The sequence below is a fragment of the Haemaphysalis longicornis genome, unplaced genomic scaffold, assembly GCF_048455015.1.
Source record: "Haemaphysalis longicornis isolate Haplotype H1 unplaced genomic scaffold, Haemaphysalis longicornis Haplotype H1 scaffold_7, whole genome shotgun sequence".
Lineage (NCBI taxonomy): Eukaryota > Metazoa > Arthropoda > Arachnida > Ixodida > Ixodidae > Haemaphysalis > Haemaphysalis longicornis.
Genome location: NW_027526422.1, coordinates 51563376 through 51577965, shown reverse-complemented (window position 1 = coordinate 51577965; position 14590 = coordinate 51563376). Strand labels below are relative to the sequence as shown.

The following is a 14590-nucleotide window of genomic DNA, read 5'->3' as shown; positions in this document are numbered from 1 at the left end:
TCCCTCCTCGTTCTTTACCGTCCATGCAGAAGTGGCGAGGACGCGGCTACGGCAGGAAGGCGAGAAGTACCGGTCCTTCTTCCAGACGCTGCTGCTCGTGTGGCGCGAGGAGGGCTACCAGGGCCTGTACCGCGGCCTGGCCACACAGCTGGTGCGGCAGATTCCCAACACTGCCATCATGATGGCCACCTACGAAGCCGTCGTGTACATGCTGTCGCCGGCCGTGTACAGCGCCTCGGCCGCCGATCTGGACGACGACTGAGGCCATCCGTGGTACAACACCTTCCTTCAGGACACCCAGAGTTCCTTGCGCACGTCAGCCCGCTTGGAAGGAAGCAGCACCTACCTGCTGCTTTTTCTGTTGCCATCGCTGTCTCGGGCGTTGCTGGTGGAACCGCGCAAGCGATCCAGCGAGCCACGTAGGCACCGTGAAACTGCCCCGTAGAAGAGAAACAAAATTGATGCATTGTCCGCAGATCTCGTTCATCAGAGGACGTCTTTCCATCCAGAACTGCCCCCGGTAGCTTTCCTTCCTACCACCAAGGAACTTCTCGCATCGCCATTTGTGATGCCAATGTGGGCGGGCTTCGTTTAGTTAAATCTGCAAGGGGCGAAACTAAAACGTCGCACGAGTGTTTTTATTCGATACTTTTTAGATCAACAGCATCATTCTTCAGACCTTGCCTTGTGTTGAGAAAATTGTAGTGCTGTCTCCGGTTAACCTTCTTGCGCTTATGTTCTCTCTGGCCAAGTGACGTGCCCAAACCAAAAGTTGGCATCCATGATGAACACAGCTTTCCGATGTTGGTACTGTTCTGCCCACATTTGGCCTGTCTGTTGTCATGTTGCTTAAGAATGTCGAAGTTGGGGATGCTTCGATGTTGTGAACAACCCTTACCTGAGCGTGTGTGCGTGCATGTGTGATTGTGACGACGGGCGACTGCTGGTACAAACTTACGGCACACGCCGAGTGCGATGCTTCAAGCTGCAGCAGTACAAGGCAGCCCGTTGTTTTTGTTGTAAATAGTGTAAGAGAGTGTGGAGAGAGCGAAATGTGGTGCTCCTTGTACATATATTGTTTGCTATTATTCTAATGTTATTTGTACACTGTTGTATTCATAGTGGTATTACTTGCTGTACTACTGCTTCTAGAGAGAATCCAGAAATGGCAGGCAATCATTGGCTAACCAAAGCAGGATTGTACACTTGAAGTGGCCGATAAATGTTTTCTCAACAGGAGGAGTCAATGACATGACGTTTGTGTTCAGTTGTGTAAAATTGAATTTTGTTCCTTTAGTTTTGGCATTGAGAATTGCTAGGAGTTTTTTTCGTGATAAATTATTATACACTACAATCTTAAACCGGTGTACAAAGCGGGTGTGGTGCTCGTATTGCAAACAGGTGGTTTTACTGTACTGTGAGAGCTTATTTTTCAGTTTTTTAAAGCAAAATGGCGAGTACAAAATCAAGTGTGGCAACTGATGCTCATTAAACAGTATTTTTAGAAAGTGGATTGTTTGAGGTTTGCGTTTTGTGCCAGCCAAACAAGCGCACGGGCCTGGTTGAGGTAAACTTCTGTGTGCTTGTCGAACATCCTGGTCGCATCTCGGAGTCCTAAACAGGTGTACAACTGCATTATGTGTGGTGCACCAATCTGCTACTCTGAGGACCTCATTTTGTACAAGTGCAAAGGCTTTTTTCCTTCTTAATTCTTTTCAACATGACAAAGACACCATGCTAGATGCAATGGTAAGAGTTAGACGCTCGTTAGAGAAATGTTCCTGGACAGTGCCTTAATGATTTGTAAAGGAAAAAATTTCAAAACTTGGGACCAGGACAAGCTGGCCGGAAAAAAGATGTTTCGGGTCTTTCTTTGCTTTATTGTCTGTACAACAACCCACCATGCCTTCAGTGTACATTTAGAAGTCCTGTTCAATAAAGTAACAACAGACGTACGAAAATTTTTGGTCCTCTTTTTATTTACACATGTATTTACACACGCAACAGGTTGGTAAATCTGCGGTTGTGCCCTCATCAAAATAGCTATCAAAATCAAATTTCGCCAACAAAGTAAATTGCTCTCTTTGTGAACACATATTTTGCGTCTCTTGGCGGTGTTTTCTTAGATTTACAATGAAAGGCACAAACTGCATTTTGTAGAACAATTATAAAAATATCGGTATGGCTGTATTAAATATATAAGCTGACAAGGTGCAACAAACGGCAAGGAGTGACTTGTAGCCGGGGCTTGGCTCGTAACTGGATCTCGCACTGGTCCGTTGGGGCAGCAGGCGCATAATACTGGAAAGGGGAGAAGGAAGAAATTCAACTGGTTTGCACGAATTTTCAATCGTTAGTCAGTGCACGCTCTTTCGAGTCCAAATGAAGCAAGTTTGGAAATTACTAACAGTGTTCTTGTTTTGCACCAAGTTCTCAATTTCTTCACCAGAAAGTAAAGTACAAAAGAGTAAAGTTAAAACGGGAGTAAAATACAAAAAGAGTGAAAGTTCGAAAGAGAGTAAAGTTTGCCAAAAGCTGCAGTGAAAACACCAGAGCTGGGCCTTGTACACTCAGTCCTGCCGTCTTTGGCCACAGGATCAACTATGTAGTTCTGCCCCCACTGCTGCTTCACCACGCCCCATTGACGTCGACTTCTGCTTACGCCACTTCTGATGACGTCGCTTCCGGGTGTGTTTCACGTCTGCTGTTGAAGGTTTGTACCAGCCCTGCTTGCCGGTAATAGAAACCTTATGAGCCACTCTTTCAGCGTCTTTGTGCTGGTCTTAGTTTTACAGCAGCAAAACTGGCGAATCTCTATAGGGTCACAACATGCGGGCTGCGATTGCATGAACAGGAATGTACAACCAACCACCATTTGCACCAGTGTACATTGCTCACTTTACTTGAAAGTTAGCTTTCTCTGCAAAGTTGGTTTCCCTGCAATACATTAATGACGTGACATCACGCTCTCGGCAAGATACCAGACACCTTGCCATATACAGTTTTCACTGCTGTAATGTGACTGGCCCAGTAAGTAGAGCACAACGTTATGGAAACGTATTGAGGTATGCAAACTACGAAAATATTATACGTACACATTGCGAATTCTTAAAAAAGGTTTAGCACGTCTAATACTAAACACCACGTTGCCTTACTGAATCAGCATCACACGAGCTAGTAGCGCAGAAATAGAAAAAAATATTTGAGTATCCGTAGAGACGGGTATCGGCTAGGTCTATTAGGGATCCATTAAACCAGGAGTCTCAAACTCGCATCAGTGAGCAGGCCGCAGTCACGAAATTTAGTCCTGCAAGGTCTGGAACGGCGAAGAAAGTTGAAACGAAAAAGAGGGGGGGGGGGGGGGGGTAATAAGATACGCTGCCATTTGAAGGAAGCAAGTCCTTTCCGATATCTTGCAAATATGCCGGGTCATTTCTGAATGCCATTTGGCATCAGGATTCGAGAAACATATCAATACCGATTTTCAAGATGACTAAAACCTGGACGCAAATTTTTTTCATGGTGGTGCTTCAACACATGTGGTGACCGCGTTGGTACCTCACGAAAAAAAAAATGCTTGAGGCCAGTCACATCTGGTAGCTTACCAGAACAAGGCGTTATTAATCGCGAGGTGCAGGGTGGAAATAAAGTGCAAGGTGCAGTCTCTTCCTCAGCAGCGCGATGTTGCTTTCGCCCAGGCCATAAATAACGCTTCGACACGCCCCTAAACACGTGTGGACACATGTTGGCGCCAGAAGCTAGAGTTTGACGCGCGGCTTCGCCATTTTCGCCCCATCCGGAGCGCAGTAAAAGTGTCTGGCACTAAGGCGAATAGGAAAACAAACTTCACCAACACCGCACAACGCACTTGAAACCTTTGCACTCTCGTGGAAGCCTGGAAAACTCCGGTAAAGGCGTTGTCATTTCATTATGGACGTGCAGAGCCGTCCGCAGAATCATAAAACGCCGCGTGCTCGCCCAGTCCCTTGTGCACTGTGCTGTGTTCGATTCACAAATCACAGTTGCTGGCGACCATTGTGCACCCGACTTAACGGCGCCTGAGTTGAGTGACCTAGAGCTCCGAGCTCAAATGAGGGGTGTCCACACTGGTAACGTGAAGCCGTGAAAGACGATTTTCAACGCTTTCGCGAGCAATCTGTGGCCATTTGCGTCCTTGGCTAGGCGAGCAAGGCGCGCACTCACGCATTGGTTCTTTAAAAAAAAATAGTATATATGAACGAAGACACTCATGAGCGGGCGGGCCGGTCCGCATGCTTGAGACCCCTGCATTTAAAGAATTCAGAAATCAATAATCAAATATTACCTCCGTGTCTTAATTTCCCCCCTTTCAATGTCTTGCTGGCACAGTGTGCATTGATTGGTCTCCAAAGCACATTAATGAGTCGAACTGCACTGTGGGAAATGGTGTTTTACAGTGCAGCGAGCCGTTTCACGCTGTCGCGGCAGTGCAAGGTGTGGGCCCGCTCGTACATCATGTCCCGGTATTCCTTGAGAAGAGAATTCGCGACAGACATAAATGAGAGAGACTACACTAAATTACTTCTTCTTAGAACCACATAGGTTTCCCGCAATACCCCGCCTTCCTTAACGAAAGAAATGAAAAATAATTCGGCCACCTTCACAATTGAGACAGCGAAACAGCGGAGACATGCTGGTCTTCACTTGGCTTTTCTTAGGTCTGCCCATCTTATGCCTGGGGTTTTGGCACGGTGAATGGCTGTCAACGTCACCGACCTTTGCGCCTGGGTAACTTGGGTCACCACCCCATTAAAGTACTTGGGAACCCCGCGGCGACAGAGAACCCTACTGGCGGGGCAGGTGCGAGCACTGAGGGAGAAGGCTAAAAAACTGAAAGCAACTGGACTGTCAGTGTTCGCGAGAGCCACGACTTGTAATCTTTTCTTTGTGGCAAAGCTTTGGTTTGTGATGCAAGTACTGCATTGCTCAGGTTTGAATGTCCAGTAGCTACAAGCATGTATTTGCCGTTTTTGTGTGGGGGTCCACGCGGGAGAGGAGCAGTAGGACGAATATGTATCGGCGTATCCTTGATGGCCGTTTAGGGCTGACTCAACTGTTTGTACGGCAGCTCGTAAACCGTTTTTTTTTTTTCGCCTATACCAAGCCGGCCTCGCACCCCCTCAAGCCATCCAGATCCTACAACACCTCCCCGAAGACATCGACATCTCTATCATCTGGACACCAGGCCACACCGGCCTTGAAGGGAATGAGGTGGCCCACGCCGTAGCCCGCGACCTCCTCAACCGGGCACTCCCAACAGCAAGGCCAGGAAGAACCGGACAAGCCCCACCTGTCCCACAGGCACTGACCCCACTCGACCTCACATACAGCTCCATTCTCTCTCATTACACAAACACAAGAAGGATATACCCACCTCCTCATCACACTCTTTCCAACCATCAAGCTACCGGCGACTGCAAACCGAGACATACTACAACAACACCATCCTGTCCCACATCTCCCCATCTCTGTTCCCCTACAATTGCCCACAGTGTGACATCCCACTCTCAACTTACCACCTAGTATACTCCTGTCCCCACCACCCTCACCCCATCCCATCCCCATCCCCTGAGCAGTGGGAGTCTGCGCTGACCAGCTCGGCGCCGGAGCGTCAACTCGCGCTGGTGCAACGAGCCACGGATGCAGCGCAGGCCCGCGGCCTCCTGGACGAAGGAGGCTGACCACACCTCTTTCCCTACCCCTTGAGCTCAGTAAAGAACGTTTTTCACCACCACCACCACCACCGCGATGTACAGGGCGCGATGTGCGCGATGTGCGTACTGTAATGCAAGTTCGGTTAATGCGTGCTTTGCCAGAATATGTGGTTTCTTCAAGTTGCATGCCAGGTGGTGTTTATAGATATTTTATGCCAGGTGGTGTTTATAGATATTTTAAAGAAATTGTTTTTTCATTCCGATTTTTGGCAACCCATTTTTTTAATGCAATGTAACCAGGAAAAAAATTATATAAGATGTATGTGACGCCTTCCCCGTGCCACTGTACAGACGTGCTCTATACAGTAATGGTCCAGGACAAGATGTGTTAAAGCGGGTTAAGCGAATGGAAGTGTCACCTGGGGCAAAGTCTTTCTTCTTTAAATCGCACACTGGTACACTTTCAGTCGCAACCTGGATGGAGGAAATGGGGCTCTCAGGGCCATGGGGAACCGACTGCCCCGTTTGTAAACAACCCGAAACTCTGGAGCATGTCTTTCTTCATTGTTGGGGCGCAGTGTTCCTTTGGGATGTCCTTTAAAAAAAACCACTTCGGAAATATTTTCCATTCAGCCCACACGGAATACGTCTTTTGTGTATCGATATTATTACACCCGTTATAACAATTTCGGTTATCAAATTTTTTTCAAACTCGCAATCACACTTGCCATTGTTACGTGTTTTTTCCTCCGAAATCCGTCGCCGCTGTTGGTCCAGAAGGAGCAACTTTTAGCCATCCATTTAAATCCACTTGCATTAGTTTAGGAACATCGACAGCCTCACGAAGGCTCCATTCCCCTTATGGACTAGGGCACCGTCATACAGAAACGACTGGAGGAACATAGGAGCGGTCTACGCGTGCTGCAGTGGACGTAGATAGACTGATGATGATGGTGTGATGATGGTGAGGATGATGATGATGATGATGATGATGATGATGATGATGATGAGGAGGAGGAGGAGGAGGAGGAGGAGGAGGAGGAGGAGGAGGAGGAGGAGGAGGAGGAGGAGAGCGCCTCTATTCCCCGGCCGCTGCGCTCTCATCCAGCAGCCCTGGTACAGGGTCGTTTTTCATCGGTTCCCTGAAAAATAGCTGTCTTTCAAACCCAGCAGCGCATTTTTTGCCCCACGACGCATAAAAGGGCTCACACGCTTTCCAGTTCCCGAGGCGGGCTTTCTCTGCGCGGTTCGCTCATTTTCTTTCCTCGCGAAACGGCGTCGGCGACGGAGGAGGTTTTTCTTTCTTTTTCTTCTTTTTTACGCACTGGGTAAATTACTATCGCGTGCAAACTTCGGCTATGCTCCGTTGCTTCCGCGCAGTCGACTGCGTTCGTCCTTGGGACTAAATAGAGCCCGAAAGTGTGCGAACACGCCTTTCTCTTCTTTGTTTACCTTATTTCTACGACTCCGAAGCTATCGACTCGTTTTCGGGTACAAAATGTGAATGCCTATGGGAAAGAAAGAACCCATAGCAGACTTTGTGACCGTGTTTACGACCTACACGACCGGGACAAACGCTCAGCCTCCGCGACGGTTACGAGGATGGATCGGCCACTCTCGCTTGGAGGGGCACTGGGCAGTAGATGACCAGTCTGGCAAAAGGCGTCCTCGATGAAAGTATAACGGCCTCCATTTCGCGCCCCGACGAACAAGCTGTTCAAGTGATAGCACCGTTGGCGGTCGTTCGCACCAAAGGTGCGGACAACCTTCGCCCGTCCGTGCACCACCGCAGGGCACGGGCGTGTGGCGCGTAAGTGGGTGTAAGCCGAACGGGCGCGTGTCATCTCGATCGATCTCCAATCTCACTCGCCCGATTACGTCGTGGCCAGCTTATAATAACCAGAGAGGCGCAAGCGCAGTCTGAGAGCACATATAGAGGTCGGCGGAGAGGTGGGTCAGTGGAAAGGGACTGGCCGCGACAGTTGCTTCTTGGAGGCCGGCTTCGAGGGTCTTCATTCGAGGCCGGCCAAGCGCCTTTTCCACAACGAGCGACTGTGGTGTTTATACGCACGTACCTTGAACACGTATAACGTCTTCCCTGCTGCCTACGAGGTTGTCGTGGCGTTCTTGAAGAAGTTGGCCTTCTCCCTGAAGGCCGCCTGGCGCTTCTTGCGCTCCTCCTCCTCGATCTTCTTCTCCATCTGCTCCTGCTTGATCTCCTCCTCGAACTTGTTGCCCCGGTTCAGCTCCATGGCCTGCACGAGGAGGTCTCGTTAGTGCACGCGCTTTACGCGTAATCGCTTTATCATTCACAACAGACGATCGGAACAGCAGAACTGCCAGCCTGCTTGGTACAGCACGGTGGAGAAAAATAAAAGCTAATTAAGCTGCAGTTTACACTTTTCGGGTAGCTTAAAGACGACGCAGCGATCGCAGCTGTTCGGTAGACGAGGAGTTACTAGAGGGTTTTAGCTGACCGTCTTCGACGGTCCGCTCAGGCCCACTCAGCGCAACCAGAGCCAATAGAGAGTTTTAGCTGACCGTTTTCGACGCTCCGCTCCGGTATCGGCAGCCCGGCAGCGCAAGCGGAGCCAATGCCGTTCGCGGCCAAGCGCGCCACGCATGCGCAATGGTGCTCCCGCTTGCTATCGGAGCGGAGCGGACCGTAAACGGTCAGCTAAAACTCGCTACTATGGTGCCTAGGAACAATATCGCTACTAACAGAATATATAATCGGAAGCCATATTTATTTCCGAGTTAGTTCGAAAAGGAACCCGGAAACTGAGTCGAGATGAAGTGCGTTCGCGTTTAGGAGACATGCAGTTGAATAATATTAAAAGCCGGTCAGGGTGTATTTAAACTGTGTTTTTTTTTTTATTCATTTATTAACATTTAATGTCCGCATGCGGGGAGTACGGCCTTTTTTGGCCTTTTGTACGGCCGGAAAAGCGCGGGAGTACGTGCGAAAGTGCACTTGCACATTAGCACCCTTTGCTCAAGCACGCAGATTGAATTTCGCGCCCTACTATTGCTACGTAGGCAGCAGCCCGCATGTTCGCCTTCACATATGCTTTGATTCTACGGAATAAAATAACATGTGGCTGTTATAGTTGGTGACTGAGTAGCATTCAAAACAAGTGAGTTTCGTTGCGCGCCGAATCTAGCAATAGAAACAAAGCCATAGTCACATTTCTGTTGACGTTGTTGAAAAACAAGATACCTTGCCTCCCTCGCGCACATCATCATCAAAAGCTTGTTTTAAGTGCGAATGCACTTTATAAGCGACCCCAAACCTTCCACCGCCGGCGGCGGCGGCGGCGGCGTCCGCATCCCTCCTCTCTATATAAAAAAAATTCCCCCGCATTTCCCCGAGGGGGAGAATGTGAAAGTGCGAATGCACGGTTGTCGGCCCGCTTGCGGCGCTTGCGCTCGGCCCCCGCAGCCCACCGCCTCGCCGCCTTCTCTTGCATCTCTTCCATCGGGTTTGTAGTATCACGTGTACACCACGCAGTTATCAAGCCGCTATAACGCCGCTGAGTCGCCAACGCACGCCGCTGACGACGTAGTTTGAATGCGTTAAAGATATAAGGCGCGTTACTAACACTGATATCAGCGTCGCGTCCGTGGCTTAGTCGGTAGAGCGTCGCGCTGCGGCCGCAAAGTCATCGGATCGAAACCTGGCGCCGGGTGCTGTTTTTTTTAAGTGCATTCGCCGGGTGCTGTTTTTTTTAAGTGCATTCGCACTTAAAAAAACAGCACCCGGCGCCAGGTTTCGATCCGATGACTTTGCGGCCGCAGCGCGACGCTCTACCGACTAAGCCACGGACGCGACGCTGATATCAGTGTTAGTAACGCGCCTTATATCTTTAACGCATTCAAACTACGTCGTCAGCGGCGTGCGTTGGCGACTCAGCGGCGTTATAGCGGCTTGATAACTGCGTGGTGTACACGTGATACTACAAACCCGATGGAAGAGATGGAAGAGAAGGCGGCGAGGCGGTGGGCTGCGGGGGCCGAGCGCAAGCGCCGCAAGCGGGCCGACAACCGTGCATTCGCACTTTCACATTCTCCCCCTCGGGGAAATGCGGGGGAATTTTTTATTAAAGACACATCGGGGTGGGTCTCGGCGACGTCCTTTTCTCAGCACGAGTGTCATAGGTCGGTGGTCCCTAATGAAAAGTGCAGAGCCAGTTCAATGGACATCTGTAATATATTTTTTTTAAACCGCACCTGTGGTACCAAAGCGATGGAAGGGGAATGAAGTAAACGATTGGTGTTGGAAAAGTGGAGAATGACAGAGCAAGGAATTCGTACAACTAAGGGACTCTCCAACACCTCCGATAAACGCTTTCACTCTTTCGTTCGCGTCTAAAAGTACTGCGAAAGCTGTTGTTATCGCCAGCATGGAGCGGCACTGCGTGATTTGCTCGTGGCAGCAGATACGCCTTGCTTTTCTGCTTTGTTTTTGTGGCTTTCTTTTCGAAGTGGCTATCGAATGCGTTCATTGCTGCAGCTAAAAGAAAGACGACCAATACCAGCTACATCGCTGTTATGATGTAATTCCAGCGGTCGAAGAACCCCAAGGCCGGGAAAGAGAGAAAAATCTATTGAGCAACTTTTTAAGTTATCTGATGGGCACACAGCAGTTTTTTTTTTTTTTTGGCTGATGTACTTTGCGGCCCCCTAATCTAGATGTGTTGGTTGACTATGTTCCGCAAGCATTTAGGCTCTCGAAAAATAGTTGAAAAGTGTTGCAGGACCCCTTTAAGGCATTCTTTTTTTAAAAAAAAAAAGATCACGCAATTAGCCCTCTCACTGACTTGAAGAGTAAAACCATGGCCTTAGAATGTCCAGGAGCTAGGAAAATGGAGGTACCTGTTGCTAGAAGCGGAAGTGCTTTTTGGAATGTATACGTTACGACGAAACTAAGCTGCACGGAACAGTGACATACAAACGTGCGATCTGTGAGTCTAAACCTGTAATTCAATGTTGTGCGAGCACTGCGAGGCATTGCAGCGGGAACAAGGAATAGACCTCCGCAGCATCCTCCATTCGACTCGAAATCCCGCTGAGTAGCGTGACACTGAAACCACTCTATCGTACTTTCCGTGTCGTGTACATACGACAAGGAAATTTCGAGGCCGTCTCGCAGGAGACCCATATTACGTCACGTGACTAATAACAATAATCCTTTCAATGTCCACTGCATGACGAAGGCTTCTGGGTATACGTACACACCTAAAATATTACCGTTCGTACCAATTTGATCCCCATCGCACACCAATTGTAACGCGCAATACTGGAGCGTAAACGTACATCGCGTTCTTATCTTTTTTCCCCCTCGTATTAACCTCGACTTGCGGGGGTTATTTCCCCGTTTTTTGTGTGTTTTTACAACCGGGGCGGCGTTTCCTTATTCCGCGTTTTTTACGGTAATCCCGCGTAGCGCATGGCCGCTTTCCACGGGGGTGGTTCGCGAGGCCTTATACGAGGAAGGAAGAGAAACAAACAGCTTAAAAATGCATCTTGCGGTTTCTGGAGCTGAACTGAAAATCTGCGTGGCGGCAGCCTCGATACATACTACGTATACGCATACCCCGACCGAGACGAAAGCTGGCCACAGTTTGGCTATGCGGTGGTCTGCCCTTGAGAGTGTATCGAATTCCTTTCTGAATTCCAGTCTAAATCGAAGCGCACATTCCAGCTTCTGCATGGGTAGCGGGATTCTGCTGTGGGAACTCATTCGGTGGCTTTATTTCCATCCGCGTGCTTTCCGGCTCGGTTTCCGGCCAGCACGGGCCAGCGATCTCAGAGAGGAATTTCCCCTTATGTCTGTCAACTTACTTTTTATCGTAATTTATCTTTCTTAGAATGAGAGGGGTCTAGCCGTGCAACAAAACAATAGGAAACGCACGTCCAGCCAAACTTCCGTCTTCCTATTTTTCCAGCGCGTATACTCCTATCCAGGCAACTTCCCCGTCCGGCGAAAATCACACGAGTCCCGACATCTCTAATGGTCTGACGAGACGGTGATAAATATATGCCGTCATTGGGTGCAGAAAGGGCACCAAGCAAGTTCGCACGCGTAATAAGTAGCCTTTACGCCTTTCTTCGCACATGCAAGCCGTTAGGTAAACTTAGGGTTGTTCGTTTTCGGATTTTATTAAGTGCGAATGTACTTTATAAGCGACCCTGAATTCCGGCGACCGCCGTCCGTCCACATAGCAACAGCTGCGGGTGCGCGCACTCCTCGTCTTCCTTGGCAACGGGGGGAGATGGGCGCGCGCTGCCTGGCCGCTGACATGGCACATACCCACGTGGGGGATTGGCCAGGAATCTCCTCGTCTTCCTTGGCAACGGGGGGAGATGGGCGCGCGCTGCCTGGCCGCTGACATGGCACATACCCACGTGGGGGATTGGCCAGGAATCGGGCGTGAGAAGGGCTAATGCACCCGCTTAAAGGAGTACTGACACGAAATTTCAAAGCTGAGATCCGCTCTAGCAATCAAGTACAACGACAACACAAATAGGTGTCTGTGAATAAATGCGTCTTTCTTTCTTTGTAGTTGTGTGTGTGTGTGTGATCTCTCTTTCGCGAACATTACCGAACCGCGCAAATTCAACTCGTGCCTTCGCACTTTCACATTCTTCCCCTCGGGGAAATGCGGGGAAATTTTTTATTTTTTTCATCAAGGGAAGGGGGGGGGGGGGAAGCGGGGTGAAAATCGGGCGCTATTTTTCAAACTGATATTCGGGGAGAAATCAGAATTTTCTTTGTGAAACCAGTCTGAAATTCGAGTTTTTTCGGGTTAAATATACAGATGTGCAGCCTCCCAGATTATTAATAATATAGCGGGAGCGACGACCGATCGGCACGTCAGCGCCTTATCACGGTGTTCGGCGGCAGCGAAATAGACGAAAGCGTGGCCTCCGCGATCGGCTACCGGCGGCGCGCCGCCGGCAGCAAATCGCGGAGGCCACGGCGAAAGTATACGCGCACGCGCATAGGGCTACCTGCTGCGAGAGTGTCGTCTGTTACGCTGTTTCCTTGGGAGTGGTACACCCCCTGCAACTGCACCTGAATGACTTTGTGCCCCACGCTGCTTAGCCACATTTGGCGGTAGCGAAACGGCCTTGCACGATAAGAGGAACATGGGGTGTGTTGCCCTGAGAAGAACAGCAAAGCAGACAACGCTCCCACAACAGACAGTTCTATGCGCGTGCGCGTACCCTCGCCTATTTTGCCGGTGAACTCCGTAATAAGGCGCTGACATGCCGATCGGTCGTCGCTCCCGCTATATTATTAAAAATTGGGGCGGCTGTACTATCGCGATAAATTGAACTTACGAACAACGGAGCGCGTGGCTTTCAGTGCATGCTGCGCATCCTGGCGATCGACGGGCCTCGTATGCGCAGTGCGAACAGATTACGAGAGTTTGTGACCAACCTTGATATGGAAAGACCATCCTATTTCCATTGTCCGTTGGGCGCTCAGCACGAAATAAAAAAATAAAAATAAAGGAATATAGCTGCGTGCGGCGTTTTCACTCAGCGCAGCAACAAAGTTAGATAACGCTCCTATGAGCGGGCGCCGAACGCGACGGGAAAGCAAACCAAAACGCTCACACATCGAACGATGGCGTTTCACACATCACGATAGTACTAAATAATACTCAGTTTATTTTATCAGGAGGTACTCGTATATGACGAGCTTCATAACTCTAACGTGTTAAAATAGGTGTTCGTTTCAAGCTCGTAATGGAGGAGACATCAGGGTTTCCTAGCAAATACTCTCCGATATTTGGCGTGTTTGGAAATTTATCAGCAATGATGACAGTAAAGAACATTGATAACTTCTAAGAAATGAAACATATTACTTACGAAAAGCTAGTCATCGATTTTTTTTACACATCTTTGTTTACACACATCCTCGTCTGCATGTGCAACATGTTGGTCTCCGTTCGAGACCTGTGCGATCGTTGCTTTAAAGTATCTCAGCTGGGAGGAAGTTTTCTCGACATCACGGCATCCATTGGTTAGGCACAACCATGTCAGTGCAGCATCTGCTAGCCTGGGGTAGCGAGCGCTAGAGTCATGCCAATGCTCAACGAGTTCGAAAGCTGTGCTTGTGGGGCTTGCTTCCAGCGAGTACTGTTTGAGAGCGGAGGACCGTCAGCGCACGGTTGTGCAGATCGCTTATTTGGAAAGGTCCATTCGGGAGAAATCGGGTTTAATTCGATTCTCCTCAAACATGCTCTGGGTGTAAAAATAGGGTAAAATCAGGTTATAGTACACGAAAACGAACAACCATAGGTGTATACTGTAAGAACGGACACGGAAGCGCTGAGGCTTTCCCTATAAATGCTTTCGCATTCAATTGGGTTAACCGTTAGTAACGTATGTCGCCAGACACCTGAGCAGAATTCCCACAATAAAATGCCCGGCCCAGGCTACTTGCTGCAGCAGTGTGCAGCAGGTTAGGAAGATTTTGATGACGTATACGACGCCTAAGGTTACAGAATAGTCAGCGTCCGATAGCCACCGTGCCCGAGCTGAAAGCATTTGGACAGCGCATTTTTGCTGATATAACGCGACACCGCGTGTTCTTGCGCTTATCTCACCGGCAGTAAAAGATCGCGCGTGAAGTGCGCACACACGGTAGGTGCGGTTGGGGCGTGTTTACCTTGGCCTCGAAGAAGTTCTTGGCGCCTCCGACGCCCGCCTTCTCGACGTCGATGCTGGTGAGCCGCGCCAGCGCGCACAGGCCTCCGTCTGTGCTCAGCTCGCCGTCGCGGGCCTTCTTGAAGATCAGAAGGAACTGCGCGGGAATAATGAACACGTGTTACTCTCCATGCGGCCGGTCCAACGCAAACTCGCGAGGCGTCGCCGAAATGACC

At 49.6% G+C, this 14590-nt stretch overlaps 2 protein-coding genes across 2 annotated transcripts in view; one reads left to right on the top strand and one right to left on the bottom strand.

Moving 5' to 3' along the window:
- Positions 1-1961, top strand: part of Rim2 (replication in mitochondria 2) — a 46932-nt gene extending 44971 nt beyond the window's left edge. Inside the window, exon 7 of the mRNA XM_077677280.1 lies at positions 30-1961. Coding sequence (XP_077533406.1) covers positions 30-262 — 233 coding nt within the window. The 3' untranslated portion in view covers positions 263-1961. The remainder of the gene's footprint in view (positions 1-29) is intronic.
- Swip-1 (EF-hand domain-containing protein D2 homolog Swip-1) overlaps positions 1958-14590 on the bottom strand; it is a 56266-nt gene continuing 43633 nt past the window's right edge. Inside the window, exons 3-5 of the mRNA XM_077677281.1 lie at positions 14377-14511; positions 7769-7948; positions 1958-2301 (exon numbers count right to left, since the gene is read on the bottom strand). Coding sequence (XP_077533407.1) covers positions 7799-7948; positions 14377-14511 — 285 coding nt within the window. The 3' untranslated portion in view covers positions 1958-2301; positions 7769-7798. The remainder of the gene's footprint in view (positions 2302-7768; positions 7949-14376; positions 14512-14590) is intronic.